The sequence below is a fragment of the Bufo bufo genome, chromosome 3 (assembly GCF_905171765.1).
Source record: "Bufo bufo chromosome 3, aBufBuf1.1, whole genome shotgun sequence".
In the NCBI taxonomy this organism is placed as follows: domain Eukaryota; kingdom Metazoa; phylum Chordata; class Amphibia; order Anura; family Bufonidae; genus Bufo; species Bufo bufo.
Genome location: NC_053391.1, coordinates 572697182 through 572722777, shown reverse-complemented (window position 1 = coordinate 572722777; position 25596 = coordinate 572697182). Strand labels below are relative to the sequence as shown.

The following is a 25596-nucleotide window of genomic DNA, read 5'->3' as shown; positions in this document are numbered from 1 at the left end:
AATGCAGGCCTGTTCACAATGAGGACATGTCCACTTCAGCAAATATTTGGGCACACAAGCCCCTCCAGTCTGAGCTAGCAGTCTGAGGAATTAAATAGAGTGAATGATTATCTTTTTACTGGAGAAAATTAAATTTATTTTCATTTTTCATTCTAAACATGAAAATCAGAAGAGATAAAATATATAATATATATATATATATATATATATATATATATATATATATATATATATATATATATATATATATATATATCACACATACACAGAAAAAACTAAACAAAACAGTAAATGTGTTAATAACAGGGAACTGCAATGTCAAATATGCACAAAAACTAATGTCAATCTCATTGACAAAGCAACGACATAACTCTATTGCATCTGCCTGGATGGTGCTTACTTTTGCATGACTTGCCATCACTGCCAAGACTGAACCCAGATCGGCAGCGACATGTTCTAGTTTTGTGATTGCTGCCAAGAAGACAGATATCGGAGCATCCTCCGGGCTTCTTATACTGATCCAGTTCACAGGCGTGGCTCCGGACTGGAAATAAAGAGATAGGGATGATTGTATTGATGGACAAGGTGACAACACTTAGGCCTCTTTCACACGAGCGTGTCCGGATAAGGTCCGGATGCGTTGCGGCAAACCCGCACGAGTAGTACGCAATTGCAGTCAGTTTTGACTGCGATTGCGTTCCGTTGTTCAGTTTTTATCGCGCGGGTGCAATGCGTTTTGCACGCGCGTGATAAAAAACTGAATGTGGTACCCAGACCCGAACTTCTTCACAGAAGTTCAGGTTTGGGTTCAAGGTTGTGTAGATTGTATCATTTCCCCTTATAACATGGTTATAAGTGAAAATAATAGCATTCTGAATACAGAATGCATAGTACAATAGGGCTGGAGGGGTTAAAAAAATAAATAAATGTAACTCACCTTAATCCACTTGTTCGCGCAGCCGGCATCTCTTCTGTCTTGTTCTGTGAGGAATAGGACCTTTGATGACGTCACTACGCTCATCACATGGTCAGTCACATGATCTTTTACCATGGTGATGGATCATGTGACGGACCATGTGATGAACGTAGTGACGTCATCAAAAGGTCCTATTCCTCACAGAACAAGACAGAAGAGATGCCGGCTGTGCGAACAAGTGAATAAAGAGAGTTAAAAATGTATTTTTTTTTTTTTAACCCCTCAAGCCCTATTGTACTATGCATTCTGTATTCAGAATGCTATAATTATCACAATTAAAAATCATTTGCCATGATTGAAAAGTGAATAAACATACATATATATTATAATTGTTTAGGGGTTCTTACATTTCTGCACAAATTCAAGCGGACATCATAGTGAATTTTATAGGAATCCCGTCAAAAGGACACACACTTTGGTGGAACCTGATGGACCCCATGATAAGCCTATGGACGGTAGTGGTGTCTGTGGTGCAATGGCAGAGTGTTGTGGCACCCATTACAATAGACACCCAGAACACAAATGTCAACAGAGCCTAAAAGGAGCCGAATAGTCTGCTGGGCCCCTGGGACTTGGCCAGCCCTGCATTGTGCATATTATAAATAAGGCACCATATCTTCTAAGATACTTACAGAAAAATGTCATATTGGTAATCTGCAACAGCTGGCTCCTGTACTGGTATGAACCCACAATATGGTTAAATATACCAGTAAAGTTGGGAGGTGTACTTTCACAGCACTTAGAAACAGAAGAACATCTTGTAGCTCCGGGGCCCCAATGCAAAATCATTAACAGGGCCCCCACATTTCCAGCTTCATTTGCACTACTGTTCTCATATGGGTCCCTATGAGGCTTATGGGCTTAGCCCCTACAGTTACCCCATGGCTAAAAATCTAAAGATGGCTTCCCTCTATGCTAGAATCCATATGTCCGATTTTTTGCCTCAAAGTCTTGTACATACATAACACAAGTGCTTTAGTAGTAAAATAATATTGCATGATGTTAGTCATTAGCAGCAGAATGTAAAGGAAAAGCACCGACATATTGTATCCGTCATGTAGCAAACCTTACCGGTTGGCTGTCTGCGTTGGTGATAAATGTGAAGAGCGCCACCTTTGTCCACCCTGGTCACTACCTGGTGCTCTGAACTGTTGAATCGGTTCACACGAATCACGCTAGTTTTTTGCTGAGCGTTGGCATGGTCTGTATTTGTGGCATACAAATAGTTCTCAAAAACAGTAAGGCCATATAAATGTTCAATCTGAGAAAAAAACAAAACGCAACAACTTTAGAAAAAAAGAATAAAAGATAAAGACGGGGCTAGAGAAGAACACATCCAAGTCAAATCTGCCCTTACTTCTCAGACATAGGAAGACATTACACAGGCTATTGCTGCCAATGAGCAAAAAAAAATTCAAACAATTATTTTTACACATTTATTTTTTCCATACAGGCTCTTTGTTACCGCCAGCAGCCATGTGTTTTCCCACAGCCATACATACATTACTAATGAGGTCTTGAAAGGAGTTGCTTACAGTCCTAGGAGACCCCAGAATGTCCTCCACAACTTTTCAGGGCAACTGGGGCACTTTTGATTCATTTCAAATCTTATTCAGACCTGAAACCAATCGCCAGACCACTTCAGCCGACTTGAATTTCAAGAAATTCGCTCATTGCTAGTCATAAGGCATAGTACGCTAACTGGTTAAATGTACAATGATGGGATATTTTGAAGTCAGTTTTGCTTTGAGTTATTAAAAGGTGTGCCAAATGTATTTGTTCTTTTATACATTTTATACATTTGGCACATCATTAAACCTAACACTTTTGCAGAGAAATGCTACTGTTTTTGTACGCCATCTACCTACTGGGGTGGTGCAGTGATAAACCTGGCATGGATTTAAACATTCAGGATAAACCTGGCATGAAACGTATTAACATGCATACTCACAGTAAGGGCTCGTTTACACGGTCTGCAAACTACGGATCCACAAAAAACGGATGACGCCCGTGTGCCTTCCGCAATTTGCGGAACGGAACAGGAGGCCCATTATAGAAATGGAGTGCTTCCGTTGTGTTTCTGGCCATGCCTCCGCACCGCAAAAAAGTAGTGCATGCACTACTTTTTTGCGTGCGGACCTTCGGATGCGGATCCTATTTAAAGTGAATGGGTCCGCAATCCGCATGCGGCTGCCGCACAGTCAGTGCTCGTGCATTGCGGACCGCAATTTGCGATCCACAGCACGGGCACGGAGCCTTTATGTTCGTGGGCATGAGCCCTTAAGATTATAAAACCTCAGTATAGTTAACACAGGATCAACCATTTTTTATTGAAGGTTGGAGATCTCATGCCATTCATCTCAGCATATCTCGAGCTGAGGTAAGTAAGGCCACATCTGTAGATGACGCACTTCCTTTAAAAGTAAAGCAGCCATCCGAGTGTTTAATACTGATGACCTATTCCCAGGATAGGTCATTCGTATCCGATTAGTTGGGGGTCCGACTCCCGGCACCCCCACTGCTCAGCTGTTGGAAGGTCAGCTTACCAAGCACAGTGCCTTACACTGTACAGCGGCTGTGTTTGGTATTGCAGCTCAGTCCCATTCACTTAAATGGGACTGAGCCGCGCCTAGGCCATGTGACCAATGAATGTGACGTCACTGGCCTCAGAAGAGGCCGCGGTGCTTGCTTCAAACAGATGATCCGACTCCTGATACCCCTGCCAATCAGATACTGATGACCTATGCTCTGGTCAACACCTTTAAAGGAGTATTCCCATCTCAGACAATGGGGCCATACATTGTCTGATAGGTACGGGTCCCAAAAGGTGGGACACGCACTTATCTCGTAAATGCAGCCGAAAACAAAGCCAGCAAAGTGGTGGCCGGCAGTGCCATGTCTAGCCACTACCAAGGATACCTATTGACCCACTGAAAACAGCACAGCGGCGTTCTCGGCTATCTTTGGAATCCCCGTAGAAATTAATGGGAGCTTACCGCACTTGGGCGGCCACTGCTTCCATTCACTTCTACAGGGCCGAGCCATTGCTCGGCTTTTTTCGAGGGCAGCAGGTTCACTTTACCGGCTGTGTTCATGAGATATTTTCGGGACTCTGGGACCCGCACCTATGAGACAATGGGAGCATATCCTAGCAATTGCCCCTGTGTGCGAGATGGGAAAACTATTTAAATAAATAAATGAATGAAGGCACCAGAACGACCTGGCCTTACATGGGATATATATTAATATATATATATTAAATAGCAGCACACATTTTCTGCCAGGTGCAAAGTCCTTGAAGGATTCAGGATTAAACAAATCCACAAACTGTTATGTAAAATTTAAACAAGGCAGCGCTCTGGTCTTAGTGAGAAGAAAGTGGATCCTTTATTTCACCCAATGCAACGTTTCAGCTCATCAGGCCTGACAAAGGCTCCATTGAGATGAGCTGAAACGTTGCATTGGGTGAAATAAAGGATCCACTTTCTTCTCACTAAGACTAGAGCGCTGCCTTGTTTCAAAATATATATATATATATAAATATACACACATATATACATACACTATTCATTTTCTCTCCAAGGATTTTGATTGTGATTACTATACAACCTGAAATACTGAACCAGTCACTAATCTAAGCTGCAATATTACATCGTGTGCAGTTACTAGGCAATATCCAGCATGGCAATAGGCCTTGTGTAATCCATCATTACTATTACAAGAAGAAATGATTGAGGAAAAAACCCTCCACAAAACGAAGGCATCTTCTCAAGTTCTCATCGCTCACTCACCAGCAGGCCCTGGATAATGGTGTGCCTGTTCTTGCCTTCATAGTCCACCACTTCGATATAATCCAGGTATGCATCTGCCCAGTACACCAGACGATTCACCAGATCCAAGGTGATGCCATGTGGGAAGACGATCTTGCTGTCCACCAGCTTTGTTCGGTTGTGGCCATCCATATCACACCTCTCCACTTTCGGGATCTGCCCGTAATCCGTGAAAAATACCTTCCTGTAAAAGGGAAGTCCTAATGAATCTCCTCCACATACATCAAAGAGTAAATCATCTCTACATGCAGGGAGACGGCTAGATCCAGGTCCTGTATGAATCCATAATAAATGCCAGTAGATAGATAGGACGCGCCTCTGTATCGGAGTTCTCTGCTGATGTTAATTACACGCACATTAATCTAATTGCTATTCGTAATGAAGAGGAAAATAAGTCATGCTCTGATGGGGAGTCAGTCTAATTCATGGGATGATACAAACTGGAAGGCCATTCTCCCATTATAAAAAGAAATAAATAAAAAGTGTTTTATTGAGAATGTAAGGTTTTTTTTCCACTACTCTTGCCATCAAATGCTGGACATCACAAGAGATTCCTGATACATTCCAATCTGAGGAAAGCCTAAAGGAGAACTCTACACACAATTATAACATTAACATTCAATCCCATACAGTTTGCAAAGGCTGTGGCACCTGTACATCAAGACCCGCAAGCAACATATGATAGTACGCTACAAATGCCAAGAAGGGCGGAGATGGAGCCGGGCAAGGTAGATGTGGCATCTATGCTTTCTAAGTTTTTGGAATATTTTAGGTTAACAGCCATGAAACGGTTAATACACAGTTGCCGAACAGTCTGCTCCAGTCTACAGTGGTATGTCCCCTTCTGTAGTGGTCTGCCTATTCAAACACTGTCAAAATCTCGGGGTGTAATCTGCCGCCGGTGTGTACGTCAAATGTATCCTGAGGTCCTCATTCACCTGACTGAGGACACAAGACACTTCAATATATCTTATGCTCTGCGCAGTCTGGTGTTATATCTCATACAGATACATCCGGGGGGGAAAAGTATACTGCATTGTACACATCATGGGAGCCTTTAAGTGATCAATGAATGCCAGCGTACGCACATACAGAGGCATACGGTGAGAAATGCCCAGCCCCCCTCCACCCACGTACACTCCTGACGCACACTACCAAATGCAACGGAAAAGTAATCATTTGGCGTCTTTAGGCCAGGAGATCGTTGGCTTATACCTTTCCTGAGCCAGGTGCTAGACTTGAGTAAGGTCAGTCCAAGCCTCAAGGCCTCCTTCTTTGGGCCACTTCCCCTCTCCTGACAGGTCCGTTTTAGTAACTACATGCATTCCCCATGTAATATCAGTTCTGGAGAATCTATTCGCCTGACACTATGGCTGTGCCCTTCCTTTATCATCCCGTCTAGAAGTTACGAATTAATTACTAGCAGTTTGCAGAGAAGGTCCAGATGGGTGATACCAGCTGGGGGGGTGAGTGGATAGAGTTAGACTGTGCAAGGACACATACCCAACTGGTAACACCCAGCCGGACCTACACTGCCAAATGCTAGTAATTCATTCATTAATGAATGAATCATAATGTCTAGAAGGAATAATACAGGAAAGGCACAACATAGAGTCATAAGAATAGATGTTCCAGAGTTGTTATTACATGGGGACTGACATGTCTGGAGAAATTACAGGTCCTATTTCATTTGGAGAGGAGCAGTTTATTAGGTACACTAATGAGGGAGATGGTATCAGATGCACCCGAGGGGAGAAGCAGGCAGGCTACTCCTTACATTACTTTATATTGTTAATCAGGTTTCCTCCTTTACTGTGGTGAGGGCTGTAGCAGGAAAATAACTTTCCGAGTAAATAACCCAAAGCGAAATTTAAACTTTTGCCAAAATAAACCTAAAGCTCCATAATAAGTATTAACACGTCTAGATTATTCACAGTCATCAGTCACTGTTAACACTCTGCGTACAACCAGTAAGTATGATCTCTAAGGGTCCATTCACACGTCCTTATGTGTTTTGCGGATCCGCAAAACACGGACACCAGCAATGTGCGTTCCGCACATCACCGGCACTCTCAAAGAAAATGCCTTTTCTTGTCCGCAATTGCGGACAAGAATAGGACATGTTCTATTTTTTGGCGGAACGGAAATGCGGATGCGGACAGCACATTCCAGCCCCATTGAAAATGAATGGGTCCGTGCCTGTTTGCGGACCCATTTTGCGGACGTGTGAATGGACCCTAAGGGTTAATGCAATCAGTAAGTAATGGTCTGATTACATTACTGGATGCATAAGAACATCCTCCATCTGCGACTAAAGTGTCAATGAATATAAAATGGGCTCCGATAATTGGGAACAAGCCGGAAAGTAAGGTCACAACCTATGCTCAGCCAAGTGCAAAATCCAACCAAGGGACATGTGGGACTAGGCTTCTGCACGGTATGGTAACCCTCTTCACAGAAATCAATCATGACGCTAGGTATGAAAAAAAAAATTTAAAAAAATTATGAATTTCCAAGATTAATAGAAAAAAGAAAAAGAAAAAAAAAGCTTCAGTTATTCAACTGAATTGCACCGGAATTTAATGGACGGATTGCCTTTTCATTGTAATGGAATCTTATTTTCATTTACGTGGTCGACGTTTTCGTGCAAAATTGAGCTAGCTATATAAATAAAAATTAAATTTAAAAAAAAGACAACTCACAAAAATCCTGAAAAAAAGGGGCAAAATACCATTACTTCCTAACACCGCTGTGCAGGTAATAAAGAAAATGACCCTAAGCAGTCAGATAACATGGAGAGCGCCCCCATCAGGTACCCTCCTAATCAGGTGTTCTCAAGACTGCTGAACTGTGAGGCTCTTTTTCCCCTCTACTGACAGCTATTGCTTCTGCATTTCATAGCTTTACACGTGTGGTGTCATTTGTCTGCTCTGGATCGGCTGTAAAATCCACGTGTTGCCGATTTTGCAGTGGACTGAACGTGAACAGGGGTGTACACAAATCGTATAGGGCCCACCAGCTAAACTTGAGATCTCTAACAAACTTACCGTACATTTTTTTTTTATGAAGCAGATTGTGTGAGAAAAAGTTGAATATGTGCTTCATAAATATGGCGTGCATACACTACCCCAGACAATTGGCATGAATACACTGATAACTTTCCCCCATACAGCTCTATGGGGCAGATTTACTATAGATGGTTTAAACTTAGGCCGCCTTGACCTGCACCAGATTTATCGCAGGCCTTCAGGCTACATGATAAATTCGGTGCATCTTTAGATGATTTGGCCTAACTCAATACAAACTATTGATTGACATACTTCGACACAAAATTCTATGCCAGAATTGTGCAAATTGTCGCATTTTAGGTCATGCCTTTTTTCCGTGAAGCCTGCTCCCTTTTCAAGTGAGAAAAGCCCTAGTTGTGCCAAATTGACAGATTGTAGGCGCAGACACATTAGTAACTCTGGGCCGATGTCTTCTGCTTTCATAAATACAGAGCATGATAAAACCAGCTGCCTGAAGCAACCACTAGGGGGAGCTCCGTGCATACAAATGAACTCCATGACAACTGTAAAAATCGATTTACACTGAGCTCCTCCTAGTGGTGGCTGCTGGAAAATACTGTGGCTCTATGTCGGGAACAAAGAGAAGAACTTTATCATCAGGCCCCTTCTCATTCCCCATCATAACAATCGCATAATCTGCCTTCACGGTAAGTATGCCGCTGACTAAGGATTTTACCAGATACACTCAATGGGTAAAAAAACAAGGAAAATCTGCAACACAACTGATTTATTGCAGATTGGAAAATCCACAGCGTGCTTGTTTTCCTGCAAGGATTTTTCCAGCCACATGTGGATATGTGCTCCCTTTACAAGCATAAGCATTTTCGCCAATAGAGAGGAACGGCACTAAGAAGTTTAAATTCTGTGCGGCTGCTCTGGGCACCATCAGCAGAATATATTCTATGCGTAAACTAGAAACCCTATTCACGGCACTGTACTCATGAAAAATCTGCAACAGCCATGACCATAAAGATGATATTACCTAAGGAGTACACGAAGAGTGCTGGGGTTTAACCACACACAAAAAGTTAAGTTAAGTAAGGGAAGCCTATCAAGTTAGGAGCATTAGGTTACGTTTCTGCAGATCATAATAAAGGCAAAAAAAACAAAACACACCAGATGTCTTATTAAGCAATACCGTGGAACATCTTTATCCAGTTCCAAGAAGTACAGAAAAACACCCCCCCCCCCCCCCCCCCCCCCATGACTAAGAGAAGGTACGAGTAACAGTTAAAAAGGTGTGTGGGTGGAAGTGCGGGGGGGGGGGGGGGGGGGGGGGTCCTGTAAGCACAGATAGGAGGACCTTCAAAGCTAAAGGTCAGGCAAGAGCAGAGCATTTCAATTATTTGACTGTTTTTATGATCTTTTCTAACCAGATTGCAGTTAGGTTGTGCAATAAGTACGGTAATTATTTATCTAAACAATAGAACTGTTTGACCATTTGCTGTGTTTCCCAATCAAGGGCACTACGTCCAGAAAGCAAGAAGAAGAAGTTGAAAATAAGGTTATTTTATCAGTGAATTGCTGAATTCAACATAATTGCTCAATTTTATAAAAACATGATTTTTCTAGTGAAATTGGGTTGAAGACTTTAAAGATACTATGGGTCATTTACTAAAGACCACAGCTTCAACCTCTCTGGAGGAAAATCCGGATGTAGTAGGAGGTGTCCATGCACCAGGAGCTGGAGTAGAGTTTTGGTGTGGCTATATTTCCTTGTCAAATCCAAAGGATAGTTGGAAAGTCGGATCTTGACTCCTAGGAGGCCACTTCTAGTAGGTGGTGCTGGTGAGATGGTTCTCTTTCATGGGAGATACCTCTTTGCACAACAGTGCAGATGAGAGAGATATGGTTGGATTGGCCCAGCAGAGGACCTGATGGTGAAACAGTAGGGGGGAGGGTGCATGCATCAAAATGCCTAAAAGAAGGCAACTCCTGGAGTTCATATGTAAATATCCTTCTAAACAAATCTACCCACACGCACATACTTCAAGAATAAGTGGTCTCTCTAGGCCTCTTACTTTGCAGCCACTTTATATATACTAAATGTTATGTTTATTACAGAGCTGACCTATGGGGCCCATGGTTTGGTTTGGTCATAAAATTCCTCAACAGATCAGAATGCCATTAACCAGTGATATTCAGTATATAATACCTTACGGAATAAATAAGACTCCTATGCGATATGACTAACGTTTCTATATACAAAGGATTCCAATCAGAGATATTGAGCTATATGGTTAGTCCTTGAATTTGACATCTTTATAATCAGGTCCAAAAGAGTGGTTGACCTATGAACGGGGGTGCGTGCCAATCCTTCACACAACTAGACCGAGCAGTGAATACATGTGAGCATTTTCCAGGAGAACTCTGTCACAGTGCCTTACCCCACAGTTGGATCCAGTGCAATACCCTTAGGATTATACAGTTCCCGATCAAGAAGGGTGACACAGGTGTCACCATTTTTATTGCAAACAAAGATTCGGTCATCGATGTCATCAACAAAGTAGAAGTTGCCGGTCAGCCAGTCTATGGCCATCTGTTCTACATCTGTAAGATAAGAGCAGAAACAGCAGGTTGTCAAATACATACTGGTAACTCTTCATTTCACGCCACACGCCGACAAGCTGCAGTGTATATGTGCTCTTTATGTATAGCCACATACTGCTATATCAAGCAAAATAAAAGACGTTGACAACGCAAACCTAGTAAGAAAAATTAAAGCATGAAACAAATTCTTAAAAAAAAAAGAAGAAAAAAAAAAAAGGTACATTTCTCTTAAAATTCACAATCACAATACACATTAAAGACCCTTAAAAGGGCATCTGTCAGCAGATTTCTCCCTATGACACTGGCTGACCTGTTCCATGTGCGCTTGTCAGCTGAAGGCATCTGTGTTGGTCCCATGTGCATATGTGTCCTCATTACTGAGAAAATGATGTTTTAATATATGCAAATGCATCTCTAGGAGCAACGGGGGCATTACCATTACACCTAGAGGCTCTGCTCTCTCTTCATCTGCTGCTCCCTCTCCACTTTGACAGGCAGTGTAAATGTCTTCACGCCTGGCCCTGACTTATCCTGAAGTCAATCAAAGTGGAGAGGGTGTGGCCGATGGAGAGAGCAGAGCCTCTAGGTGTAACCACAACGCCCCCATTGCTCCTAGAGGCTCATTTGCATACATTTAAACATCATTTTTCTCAGCAATGCGGGCACATATGAACATAGGACTAACACAGATGTCTTCAGCTGCCAAGTGCACATGTACCAGGTCAGTCAGTGTCATAGGGAGAAACCTGCAGACAGATGCCCTGTAAGGTAGTCATACAATCAATTAGTAGACTGCTATCTCTCTCAACTCTCTCCAGACTCCCCTATACACATACATACTCAACTGAACGTGTATGTGTCAAAGTGGAGAGAGAAGAGACACTCCGCTGCCAAATAATTTTACCTCTAGCAGCCGCTTATCTCAGTTCATCCAATCCTCCTCTTACCATCCATTATCAGTTGGGGGACAGTCGGGAGCTTCCCGAACACATTCGATTATTGTCTCAGCCTGCCCTTCTCGGAGGGTCCGGCTACCAATACATTATTATGACTATTGGGGAAGACCCCTTTAAATTGTTTGTATAGTATGCATTCTACAGGTTGTGTAAGATTTGTGTGTTGTCTATAGGGTTATTGCATACAGTTATTCCACTGTATTGTATGCTATATGTAGGGATGAGCGAATCGACTTTGGATGAAACATCAGAAGTCGATTCGCATAAAACATCACTTCAATACTGTACGGAGAGGGAGCTCCGTACAGTATTAGAATGTATTGGCTCCGATGAGCCTAAGTTAGACTTCGCATAATAACTTTAGAAATTGATTTCTACTGTAAAAAAAACATTTCCCAAACTCTGGTTCGGTTCCAAGTGGTACCTTGGAACCGAACCAGAGTTTGGGAAATTGTTTTTTACAGTAGAAATCAATTTATGAAATTATGCGAAGTAATAACTTCGCCTCATTGGAGCCAATACATTCTAATACTGCGAATCGACTTCGGAGGTTTCATTTAAAGTCGATTCGCTCATCCCTAGTTATATGTTAAAATAGCAATAAAAACAAATGACTTCGGGGTTGTTCAAATGTTCGTTTATTGTTTTGAATTGCTCAACCCCATGCCATTCCAGCTTGGTGGCTCAAGGGCTCTCTGTGGTCCCCACCTGTGAACTTCTGCACAGACCGGGTCACGTGTGCCACTGCTGAAGTCCTAGGAGACCCTAAGCTGGAATGGAGTGGTGAGGAGCAGGTAAGTACAGATCTCTTCACAGATCTCGCTGTCTGGGGAGGGGATTGACCAAAAAAAAAAGGACAATGCCTTTAGGTTGTGCATACTTCCCATCTACACCATACAATCCTGTAATTTTTCAAAAGCCGGAGAATAAAAGGAAAAAAGCAAGTATAAAAGAGCAAAGGAAAAACAAAAACATAAAACAGAACTGGAAATGAGAGGATCGGAGTACATAACAAACCGAGCAGATTGCCTGTTCCACCCATGCTGACTCAGAGGCACAAGAATTGGCAATTGACTAAGAAACAGAAAGAGGTAAAAAAAAATTACAAAGAAATGGGTTCCTATTATTTATTGCGATTGATACCCAGCAACACAGACTGCCATTATATACAGATGTCCCTTCATAGTCCACTAGAGATTAGTAATCACCAATGCTGGACTCAAACGTCACATCCACCAATATAATATCCAATCTACACACAGAGCAGTTGGGTAGAAATCCTTGGAGACCAGCACTGACATGCTTCTGGGAGGACTAATGAGAGCGCCCTCATGTCCGTGGAGACAAAGCTGGAGGTTGGTCAGCTCATCTGGTCAGTGAGTGGCATAATCCAGGCTCTGGTAATTAAAAAGGGGACCCTTTATTGTTAGAATAAATCTCAAGCTAATGCAATGTATTTCAGTTCACACATTGCCTGAGGACCAGACAGTGGTCCTACCGGTCTCAAGGTGAGATGCAGCTGTTAGTCAAGTCAAGCTGGGAAAATCCAATCACCTCTCTAATATTTAAAGAGGTGCTGTCGCCATGTCTGTTTTAGTAACTACTCACATTCCCCAGGTAACAACAATCCTGAAGCATTTAATATTACTCTACGACGTGCCATTCATCTATTCATTCTTCAGTTATGACTGAACTACTACCAGTTTGCAATGAGGGTCTAGTTGGGTGTTACCACCCCAACTGGTAACACCCAAATGGACCTTTATTACAGACTGCTGGCAACTAAGACACCACTAACCCGTCCCAGAGTATGACTTGACCATGTTCTGCTGAGCACGCATGGGCTGTGAATGGGAGAAAGTCGCTCCCAGACACCTCTGGCCACAGCTTATCATCCCTAAACAAAAACACCAGGTATGTTGATATCCAACATGGCCGACCCTTCCCTCCTCAGAACTGTTGCCATCAGGTAAGAGTCAGAAGGCCCTCTATACACATTAGATGATTGGTCGATCCCACCAAAATTGACATCTTTGGCTTGCATAGATCCGACACCCCCATGCATATACACACTTGGTTCTGCTAAGCATGTATGTGTTGTCAGTGAGGAGCGAGGAGAAAGCGCTGTCCGACACCTCTGGTGGTGACGTATCTCCTGGCAGAACAAAAGGATCAGGCAATAAAAGTTTGCCCGATCCCTCTCTCCCCAACATCAGTCGGGAGCTCTACATACACGTTCTCGTTAGGTTTAGCTGCCAATACACTAATGTGTATGGGAGCCTCAAGACCAGCTTGTCAACCTTGCCTGATAACGGTATTGTCTTCTATATCACTGATAATTGCACAGATAATGGTGAGCAGATCAGTATGCTAACAGTTCACTTCCAATGAATCCAATCACTTGACCAATTACACAGCGATTATGAACATATTTCATTATCCTTGACTGGAGCCATAGTCCCCATCATCTTCCTCCATGTTTCCACAGCCCTCCATGGCACTACAGCATAAAAGGGCAAATTCACACCTAAATTCTACAGCATTAAAAGGGGCTGTGCACGGCTAGAAAAACATGGCTGCTTTTTTCCAAAAACAGCACCACACCAGTTTACGGGCTACGTGTTTTATTGCAGCTCATTTCCTTTCACTTCAGTGGAACTGAGCTGCGATACCACACACAACCTTTGGGACAGGGGTGGTGCCGTTTTTCTTAGAAGAAGGCAGCCAAGTTTTTCTAATCCTAGGCCATTTTAACTTTCTGAATAACTAGTGCATTCGTTCTGGGGAAAAAACTCCCATTTACATAAGCCACATTTAGACATTCGCTGATGCCTGGGTGTGGACTCAGGAATGCCGAGAGGTTGGGAGATGTGAGAAAACTTTCCAAATCAGTCTCTTATAAAATTGTTCTGCATGACGTATCAGATCAGCAGGTCAAAATCTGTCAAGATTTTCCTATGTACTGAGCACAGGGGGTAAACAGGATGCATGCTTGGCAGCCCAAACATGCCAAGCCGCAAAGTGGCATGTCCTCCCTTCTGGGCAGAAGTTCTGCCATCATAAACCCATCGAAGAATATATAAATGATTACAGGCGCTAATCCCAAGAAATCAGCATACGGATTCCTTCCTCTAACCCGGAAGAGCCACCACATGGCACATGATCTCATTAGTATGCATGAGAATGGTGGAGGGCAGTGCCCGACGGTACAGCACTGTACAACTGTCTCAAGGCCCCTTTAAACCGGCCGATATTCGGGCAGATTATCGCTAACAAGTGTTCATAGGTACGTTCACTAACAATCAGCCCGCTTACCGGATGAATGAGCTAAACAATTGTTCGCTGGGTAATAGATCTCTGGTGCGGCAGGCAAACAAGGATTCTGTTTGGGGTTTCCATACTGTGGAGGAGATCGCTGCGTGTAAATCAAGCAGGCGATTACAGGAAGGCCATAAGTGACAAGCAGTACCAAGTACTGTACATAAATGTGGAAGCCAAGTGATTAGCAGGCGGCGGTTTTCAAACAGTCATTCAATCAGAGAGACTGAATACAGATATGAAAGTCTTTAACTTCAGCATCTGATTGGATCCAAAATATTCTGCATCAGGATAACAAGCCCAAACATACAGTCTATCTTCAGTGTAAAGATTCATTCACACGACCGTATGTATTTTTGCTGTCTGCAAAAAATACGGATGACATCGGTGTGACATCCTTTTTTTGCGGATCCACTGTAACAATGCCTCTTCTTGTCCGCATAATGGACAAGAATAGGACATGTTCTATCTTTTATTGGGGGACTGTGGAACGGACATACGGATGCGGACAGCATACGGTGTGCTGTCCATATTTTCGAGGCCCCACTGAAATGAATTGATGCGGTCATATGGATAGGACCTGAAGGAGTCCTGGAAGTGATGATATGGCATCCACAGAGATCTGATCTCAACATCAAATCTGTCTAGGATTACATGAAAAGATACAGTCCTGATCAAAAGTTTAAGACCACTTGAAAAATGGCAAAAAATCATATTTAGCATGGCTGGATCTTAACAAGGTTCCAAGTAGAGCTTCAACATGCAACAAGAAGAAATGAGAGTGAGACAAAACATTTTTTGAGCATTCAATTTAATGAAAACAACGAATAAACTGAAACAGGCTGTTTTTCAGCTGATCAAAAGTTTAGGACCACACCTCCAAAAAAAAAAACTAAACCCCCCCAAAACAGAAATCCAACTTCCAAACATGAACTCAGTAATGAGTAGCTCCGCCGTTATTGTTGATCACTTCAAAAATTTGTTTCGGCATGCTTGATGCAAGCGTTTGCATGAGGTGAGTGCAAACATTTCTCCAAGTGGTGAAGACGGCCGCACAAAGGCCATCTACTGTCTGGAACTGTTGTCCATTTTTGGAAACTTCCCTTGCCATCCATCCCCAAAGGTTCTCAATTGGATTTAGATCAGGGGAACATGCAGGATGGGCCAAAAGAGTGATGTTATTCTCCTGGAAGAAGTCCCTTGCCCTGCGGGCATTGTGTACTGTAGCGCTGTCCTGTTGAAAAACCCAGTCGTTACCACACAGACGAGGGCCCTCAGTCATGAGGAATGCTCTCTGCAACATCTGGACATAGCCAGCGGCCGTTTGACGCCCCTGACCTTCCTGAAGCTCCACTCCATTGTTCCACTGACGGAAAAAGCACCCCAGACCATTATGGCGCCCCCTCCACTGTGGCGCGTAGAAAACATCTCAGGTGGGATCTGCTTGTCATGCCAGTAACGTTGGAAACCATCAGGACCATCAAGGTTAAATTTTTTCTCATCAGAAAATAAAACTTTCTTCCACCTTTGAATGTCCCATGTTTGGTGCTCTCTTGCAAAGTCCAAACTAGCAGTTCTGTGGCGTTCAAGGAGACGAGGTCTTTGAAGACGTTTTTTGTTTTTGAAGTCCTTCAGTCTCAGATGCTGTCTAATGGTTATGGGGCTGCAGTCAGCACCAGTAAGGGCCTTAATTTGGGTCGAGGATCGTCCAGTGTCTTGACGGACAGCCAATTGGATCCTCCGGCTCAGTGCTGATGACATTTTTTTGGGTCTTCCACTTAACTTTTTTGTTCCATAACCCTCAGGATCATTTAAGAAATTCCGAATGACTGTCTTACTGCGTCCCACCTCAGCAGTGATGGCGCACTGTGAGAGTCCCTGCTTATGCAGTTCAACAACCCGACCACGTTCAAAAAGGGAGAGTTTTTTGCCTTTGCCATCACGTGTGACTACCTGACAGAAAATGACAATGAATCCACATCTTTGCACAGATTTGACCTTTTAAAAGGCATGTGGTCCTAAAATTTGGATCAGCTAAAAAACTGCCTGTTTCAGTTTAATCGTTATTTTCAATTAATTGAATGCTCAAAAAATGTTTTGTCTCACTCTCATTTCTTCTTGTTGCATGTTGAAGCTCTACTTGGAACCTTGTTAAGATCCAACAATGTAAAATATGATTTTTTTGCCATTTTTCAAGTGGTCTTAAACTTTTGATCAGGACTGTAGAAGGATTTGTGCAAGCCTACATCCACAGAAGATGTTTGGAACAACCTCCCTGCCGAGTTCCTTCAAATACTGTGTGTAAGTGTACCTAGAAGAATCAATGCTGTTTTGAAGGTAAAGGGCGTTCACACTAAATATTGATCTGATTTAGAGTTATCTTTTGTTCATTCACTGAAAAAAAATATCACTTCTATTTCTGAACGCATTCTCACTCTGCTGCATTTTCCCACACCTGCCTTTTGCACAATATCTATTTATCGTGTCCCCCCACCTTTCCGAATACAGATAAAGAAACATCTTGATAAGAGAACAGTATCCTTATAAGCTTGGTGATGTCTTTTTTTCAGTATGATTTTTGATGCCCTTTGCTATCCCTGGCACTAACACACGGGGAGCTGGAAAGAATTGGTATGCACTAGGGGTACATCTCACAGACTTGAGACTATCATCACTTTCTGTGGCGTTCGTCTTAACTTGTGATACCATAAGCGATGTCCGACAGTCCTGCTCGGATGTAATCAGCATAAACACTCCCAGGGAAAACCATAGGGAGACAACCTGCCCAGTAGGAACTGAAGCCAAGAACATGATGTCCGAACGCCGTGGTTCAGGCAGTAAGACAGTCACATGGACTTTATGCAACATGTTCTTTTCTCTCCCCGGACATCTGGGGTCACACTTCCACACAGACAGACATTCCCATAACACGTACCAGAAACCAAACAGTATGACCTAAAAAAAAACTGACATTCACTAATAAAAAGCTTGGAAATATGGGTCACCAGCCCAAAAGCATGCCACGACCTTCAGGGCTGCATTCCCCTTCCTTGGGCTTAATAGACGGCGCTCGCCTTAAGGTTTTCAGTTTCACTGTTAAGCCGCTTTTCTGTTAAAGACAGATTATGGGGTCTAAAGGTAGAAAACAAGAGCACGGTTCTTACAAACAGATTTCAGCAACGTGGACGGAGTCCAAGAAGTTTGTAATTACTTCCATAATTAGGTGTCTGCCAGGACAGGAATATTAAAGATAACGGACTCAATCTATGCAAACAAACATAGTCTAGGACGGAAATGAGAGCATTAAATGTAATCCACGGACACTGAACGGCCTTTATACAGGACATAAAGAGGCCACCTCGAAGAATGACCCGAATATCAACTTCTCGGGAGAACTCTGTTGACTCTCTTGGACAGCCTGCCCTACTTGCCTGTAAAGCAATATAGACATTTTATAGAAATACACTGACTGGAATCGGAGACCGTACAGAGGGAACAGTGAAACGACCACAAGTCTTTGTGGCTCCACCAGAATGTACGGTAGGCCAGATCCTACATTCACATGAATGGGACGTTTGACAACGTACTACTCTGTACTGATGAGGACCATGAACTTCTAAACAGTACCAGCTACAGATGGACATCTCTGGTGTGGCTGACATCCCTAAATCATATTTCAAGTCTTTTCAAAGAGGCTCTCCGGGACTGGGAGCCAAAAGGTCAGAGGGCCCTGGGAACAGAAGTGTGCCATGTCCTTTAAAATGCAGGTCACCACCGCTGCCGGTCATCAATGGCCTCAGCAGCAACCTGTGAAGGAATGCCACATGACAGTCATTTATAGCATATCCTGTGCCTATGACATTAAAGGGCATCTGCCAGCAGGTTTGTCCCTATGAAACTGGCTGACCTGTTGAATGTGCGCTTGGCAGCGGAAGGGATCTGTGTTGGTCTCCTGTTCATATGTGTCCACATTGCTGAGAAAAATGAAGTTTTAATTAGGGATCAACCGATACCGATAATTTGTGAACTTTCAGGTCGATAGCCGATAATTTATACCGATATTCTGTGAATTTTCATTTTTGGAAAAAAGAAAATCCTACACAAATCTGCTGAAAATGAATATGTTTATTGTTAATGTGTAGTTTTTTTTTTGTAAATCTTTTTTTTTCATTTATACTTAATATTTTGGTGTTGTTTTATTTTTTTTTACTAACTTTTAGCCACCTTAGGGACTAGAACCCTTGTCCTATTCACCCTGATAGAGATCTATCAGGGTGAATAGAATCTCACACTGTCCCTGCTGCTCTGTGCTTTGCGCACACAGCAGCATGGAGCTTAGCATGGCAGCCCGGGCTTCAACAGCGTCCTGGCTGCCATGGTAACTGATCAGGAGCCCCAGGCTTACACTGGGGCTCCGATCGGAGGAGGAGGGGAGAGGGGAACCCTGTGGCCACTGCCACCAATGATTAATGGCGGGGTGGGGGGGCGCACTGCGCCACCAATGTTTTTAATACTGGGGTGGTGGTGGGGGGCGCACTGTGCCACCAATGTTTTTAATACAGGGGTGGGGGGGCGCACTGCGCCACCAATGAACATAAATCTCTCATTTATTCATATACAGGAGGCGGGAGCTGGCTGCAGAATCACATAGCCGGCTCCCGACCTCTATGATCCGGATCGCAGCTACCGCTCAGAGGTCGGGAGCCGGCTATGTGATTCTGCAGCCAGCTCCCACCTCCTGTTCAATTTGAATGAATGAGTAAGTTAACATCATTGGTGGAGCAGTGGCCACAGCCCCTCCCCTCCCCTCCTCATCTGTCTCTTCATTGGCGGCAGCGGCATCACAGGGGGAGGCAGACACTGCTTCCTTCTCCCCTGTGCTGCTGGGGGAACACAGAGCGCTGAGAGCAGCGCGATCTGTGTTCCCCATACGTTATCGGAATATCGGCAAAATAGATGCCGATACCGATAACTGTCAAAATCCTGAATATCAGCCGATAATATCAGTAAAACCGATAATCGGTCAATTGATAGTTTTAATATAAGCAAATGAGGATTTAAGAGCAATGGGGGCATTGTCCTTACACCTAGAGGCTCAGCTCTTTCTGCAACTGAAAGCGTCGTCACGCCTGGTCCTGTCAATCAAAGCGCAGAGGGCGTAGCAGTTGCAGAGAGAGCAGAGCCTCTAGGTGTAATGGCAACATCCCCGTTGCTCCTAGAGGCTCATTTGCATATATTAAGACTTTTTCTCAGCAATGTGAACACATATGAACATGGGACCAAAACAGATGCCCTCAGCTGCCAAGTGCACATGTAACAGGTCAGTCAGTGTCATAGGGAGAAATCTGCTGACAGATGCCCTTTAATGTTTTATGTGGGAAATTTGCATTAAAGACAATTTCCATCACAGCAGCTCCTCTGCTTTCCCGTTAAGAATCCAGGGTCAACAACCAGCACCCCCTCCATTGTCCTGATCTCCCTAGCTTGTGATGGTTAGGACACCAGCTTCAGTGACACATCAGTAAATTTCCAGTAATGTAATATTTTTTTTTTATTAATTTTTTATTTTTATTTTAGAGAATCATAAAATTAGTACATAGACCAATTTAGAACAAATCAGTGTATACAATATAACAGTGATAAATATCCTTATATCCCCCCCCCCCCCCCATTGGTTGTCGTTTCCCTCAGTTCATTCAAGTACAACATACAATAAATACATTAGAGATATCTACGTGGCTCTGCGTGCTACTCTCCGCTTCCTTTCAATATCCTCGTAAATTTTGATTTGTTGAAGGTATAGATCCCACTCCCTTGAAGAGGGCTGGGAGACAGAACCCCAGTACTTCACCAATATAGCTTTCGCTACCATCAATCCTCTCATCCAAATCCGTCTAACCTGGGGGGGGACTTCCATTTCTGAACCATAGTCTCCAAAGATCACTATCGAGATCCCCGGGTTATAGTTCATTGAACACTCCTTTTGTAAAGCGGAGAAAACCTCATCCCAATATTTTCTTATTTTATTGCAACTCCAAAGCAAATGGACAAAGTTAGCATTAACGTATCCACATTTAGGGCAGCAACAGTCCCGACCCCTATTTTGGGGAAATTTTCCTTGGGCATTGGGCGTATAATACAGTCTATGGAGGATCTTAAACTGAATTAATCTATGTGCACTGGAAACTGTCGCCTTTCTCACGTTCCTATATATAGTGGACCACTGTAATGGAGGGCAATTCAACTCTTCCTCCCATTTGCTTGGGCTTTTAAAAGGTGTTACAGTTGCCAGTGCCGTTCGGAGTTTAGCATATAATCTAGATAACTTCACCTTCTCATCCTTCTGGGCGTCACAATAATCAAAAAATATATTCTCTCGTGGAAAAATACGACCCCTATTCCTAGAGGCTTCAAAAACATGTTTCAAACGTGCATACATAAATACATCTAATGGTGAACAATCATTAAAACCAAAATTCCGAAAGTGATTTAAAGCGACCTAAATAAAAAAGGTGAGACACCATATAGATGCCATTTCGTGACCAATAACCAAAATCTGTAATTTTGAAGAATTCCTCCAGCCCCCCGTTCCCCCACAGAGGGATGAAACAAAACGGACCGATTACAGTAATGTAATATTTAATACATCAGGCCTGGACAATCCAACGTGCCGGAACGGAAAGCACGCAATATTGCATAGACATAAGAGTTATAGTAAACCCCCGATTTTGGGCAGCCTATAAGAGAGACATGGTAACTGACAGCAACTCTTCTGGTCGAGCTGCAAATAAACAACTGCTCAAAAGTGCATCGTTCATGAGAAGTGAAAATACAATACAATTTATACAATATGGCAACTTCTACACCATAAGCACACAGCACAATGACAACATCACACCGCCACAATGGAGGTCACGTCCCCACTACAATAATCCTGCACACACACAAAAACTGGTTGAACTTTGAGGAGAAGTGGTCGGTAAGTAATTAGCATCCCTCAAACTTTTAAGCTGTTCCTTAACTGTGCTGGCTTCAGTAAGCAGATTTATTGTACAGAGCGTGCCTGCTTCACAAAGAAAACCCTTTATGTCCCAGAGCGTTGGAGAATTTTATCCCGGAAAGAATCCGATTTGAAAATCCTGGCTAAATTCCTGGAGTTTAGCACCATAATGGGCTAGGGGGAATTATGTGAATACTTACGCAGATCGAGAGCAGGTAATACTGAATAAAATGCAAACAACTGCATAACAAAAACAAAACAAAAATAATTTTATATATATATATATATATATATATATATATATATATATTTTGCTACGGAAGTGATTATATGTAGCATTTTATGTAAAATCAAGCCTTCTTCATAAACCTATAACTACTGTGTGCAAATATTTTAAGGAGTTTTTGTTCACTTATGTGATCCGGAGTAATGTAATAAATGTGTGTTTTTGGAGATGAGAATACAACCTTAAAATAGGGTAAAGTTTAGACAAAGGTCCCTGTAAATGGGTCTATTCAGCAGGCAATTATAAATGCCTGCTCATCAGAGGAGGTGGGAGCTGCACTGACATGCAGCAATAATCTCAACTGTATGGGGATGAACAATCGCCACTGTGATCATTTGTCCTCATGGAGAATCATTGTTCCTGGGTAGCACAATCTTCTGTCCAGAAATGATTATTTAGGTCAGGGATGCCCAACCTGCAGCCCTCCAGCTGTTGCAAAACTACCCAGCATGCCTACAGCAGGGCATGGTGGGAGTTGTAGTTTTACAACAGCTGGAGGGCTGCAGGTTGGGCATCCCTGATTTAGGTGATCAACATCAGTGGGCATTATCCATGGGGTGATCAGTTGCTCTTTTACAAAGGCCAATCATGAGGAACCAGCGTTCCTAGGAATGCTCCTTCCCCACATCAGACATATAGCTGTCCTACAGCTTCAAAGCTGTACTAGGCTTTCTACAGAGATTCAGGAGCACTCTACTGCGCCTCCAGATGCCTCCATTTTCATCCAGAATGTTCAAATTCAACAGAAAGCATTGCCAAATAACAGTATTAAACAGAGCACCACACAGCGGTAAGAGTGTGGCGCCGCCGGCTGAGGCCTCTTTCACACTTGCGTTGTCCGGATCCGGCGTGTACTCCACTTGCCGGAATTACACGCCGGATCCGGAAAAACGCAAGTGTACTGAAAGCATTTGAAGACGGAACCGTCTTTCAAATGCGTTCAGTGTTATTATGGCACCCAGGACGCTATTAAAGTCCTGGTTGCCATAGTAGGAGCGGGGATCGGGGGAGCAGTATACTTACAGTCCGTGCGGCTCCCGGGGCGCTCCAGAATGACGTCAGGGCGCCCCATGCGCATGGATGACGTGATCCATGCGATCACATGATCCATGCGCTTGGGGCGCCCTGACGTCACTCTGGAGCGCCCGGGGAGCCGCACGGACGGTAAGTATACTGCTCCCCCGCTCCCCGCTACACTTTACCATGGCTGTCAGGACTTTAGCGTCCCGGCAGCCATGGTAACCATTCAGAAAAAGCTAAATGTCGGGTCCGGCAATGCGCCGAAACGACGTTTAGCTTAAGGCCGGATCCGGATCAATGCCTTTCAATGGGCATTAATTCCGGATCCGGCCTTGCGGCAAGTGTTCCGGATTTTTGGCCGGAGCAAAAAGCGCAGCATGCTGCGGTATTTTCTCCGGCCAAAAAACGTTCCGTTCCGGAACTGAAGACATCCTGATGCATCCTGAACGGATTTCTCTCCATTCAGAATGCATTAGGATAATCCTGATCAGGATTCTTCCGGCATAGAGCCCCGACGACGGAACTCTATGCCGGAAGACAAGAACGCAAGTGTGAAAGAGCCCTAATGCTGAAGGACCACAGGTTGGGGATCATTACTGTACACAGCCTTGTCAATGAGGCCACAGTTGCGCAGAGGAGACAACTGTGAGCAAAAAAAAAAAAAACTCCCTACTTGTGTTTTGAGCATGAAGTTTACTCGTAAATACCAAGCACCGCGCGTATAAAAAGCTCCAAGCGCAATGTTTTCTGCTGAGGATAACGCTTAATCTTTTAATTAAAAGAACAACAACGGTAATTGAAAATTAAATTACATTTGACGCCCGGGATACAGCGAACTGCTCCTTGCTCACAATTATTGTATGGTGAGATACCGTCGACGTCTCTGTAAAACCAGTGCTCATTCCGGTTATATGCGCAGAATAAGAAAAACAAGAGGCAGGGGGCAGAATGGAGCGTCACAAAAAAACGACAGATAGGGTGCACTGTGGTTTTAATAAAAACCGCAGCAAGTCCTGAGCCGAGCCGTCACAGCGATGACTGGAGAGCTCGCTAACGGCTTATCCTCAATGTTATATGTTTGGATGGTAAAATGTCTGAAATAAAAGAGGTCACGGCATTTATGGCAATAAATTGGTGTTATTGTCTTTAGCTGTGTGTGTGTGTGTGTGTGTGTGTGTGTACACTGCGACCTATGATCCCATAGGATGGATTAATACCTGTAACATGGCTAGAGAGGAGGAAGATTAGACTTACGCAGGCCAAACATCTGACGTGTATGGGTTAGCATACATCAGGGGAAAACTTGGTCAGGTATGCGGATGTTCAACATGCCCAATACTTTGTTTCGAGGGGAGATGAGGCCTAGTTCACACTTCAGTTATCTGCTCAGTTATTGTGAGCCAAAACCAGCAGTGAAGCCTACTCAGATCAGGTATAATGGAAACATCTGCACCTGTTCTATTGGGAATAGGTGTGAGCCGAAGTAAGCATTCTGCAGACCTCTTCTGGCATGTGGCAACCCGCCTACAGCAAAATACTGTATCCTGTAATTAGCCATTTCTGGCTTTGGAAAAGCCAAGAGATTACTCTTTGGAAGTCCCAAAAACTGTCAGATCCAATGATCCTTCTTATCTACAGCTCTGAGAACTCTGTAGACCGTTATCAGTGTCTTAAAGAGGAACTGTCTCCTCTCCAGATGTGTCCGTTTTAGTAACTACTTGCATTCCCCATGTAATAACAATTCTGAAGTATCTATTCTGACGACTAAGCATATCGTCCTTTATTATTCCTGCTGGAAGAGTCTATTCTAGACTCTATATTGTGTCATATTCATTATCCCTTCTTGAATTTATGAATGAGCTGATAGACTTCACTGAAGGTCCAGATGGGTCTTAACAGTTGGAGATGTGTCCCCGCACAGGCTGAAATTATCCAATCGGTGCTGCCAGTGCAGGGACACACCCCCCAAATAGTAAAACCCATCCAGACCTTCATTGAAGTCTATCAATTCATTCATAACTTCTAGAAGGGATAATGAAGGAATGGCACACCATAGAGCCATAAGAATAGATGTTTCAGAATTATTATTACATGGGGAATGCAAGCAGTTACTAAAGGGGGGGGGGGGGACAGCTCCTCTTTAAAGACTAGATGTCTGAAGAAATAAAAATTAAAACAGCGTATGTGAAAGAATATAGCAGTGAGCTGTAGGATACAGTGAACCATGTTAGCTGGCTACATTAGAAGCGCGGATTAAAGCACATTACTCCTTAGTGCTGGAACCGCACGGATCTAATACAACATAAACGAGAATATTAAAACGTATTTTAGAAAGTAAGTAGAAGACCAAACATCGATTCTAGCCCAAAGTGCATGTGAATTTTACGATTAAGTGCCCCAAAGGGAGAACATGTCAGACCCAGGCTTGTCATATCAACCTCCATTCTTCCAGATAGCTCTGAGCACAGACAGCGGTGACATGGCTCTCTTCTAAAAGTCCTGCCATACTCGGTTTTGGCTGGGTTCATGTGTAAAGCACTGAAATGTACTCTAAATGACTAAGCTTCAGTTGAAATCATCGCCTAAGTCTTC

The 25596-nt window shown here is 43.4% G+C and overlaps 1 protein-coding gene across 1 annotated transcript in view; it reads right to left on the bottom strand.

The window, feature by feature from the left end:
• The window catches only part of LRP1 (LDL receptor related protein 1), a 297752-nt gene that overhangs the window by 147089 nt on the left and 125067 nt on the right, over positions 1 to 25596 (bottom strand). The window contains exons 7-10 of the mRNA XM_040425719.1: positions 10262 to 10424; positions 4768 to 4990; positions 2048 to 2237; positions 401 to 544 (exon numbers count right to left, since the gene is read on the bottom strand). Of these exons, the coding sequence (XP_040281653.1) occupies positions 401 to 544; positions 2048 to 2237; positions 4768 to 4990; positions 10262 to 10424 (720 nt within the window). The remainder of the gene's footprint in view (positions 1 to 400; positions 545 to 2047; positions 2238 to 4767; positions 4991 to 10261; positions 10425 to 25596) is intronic.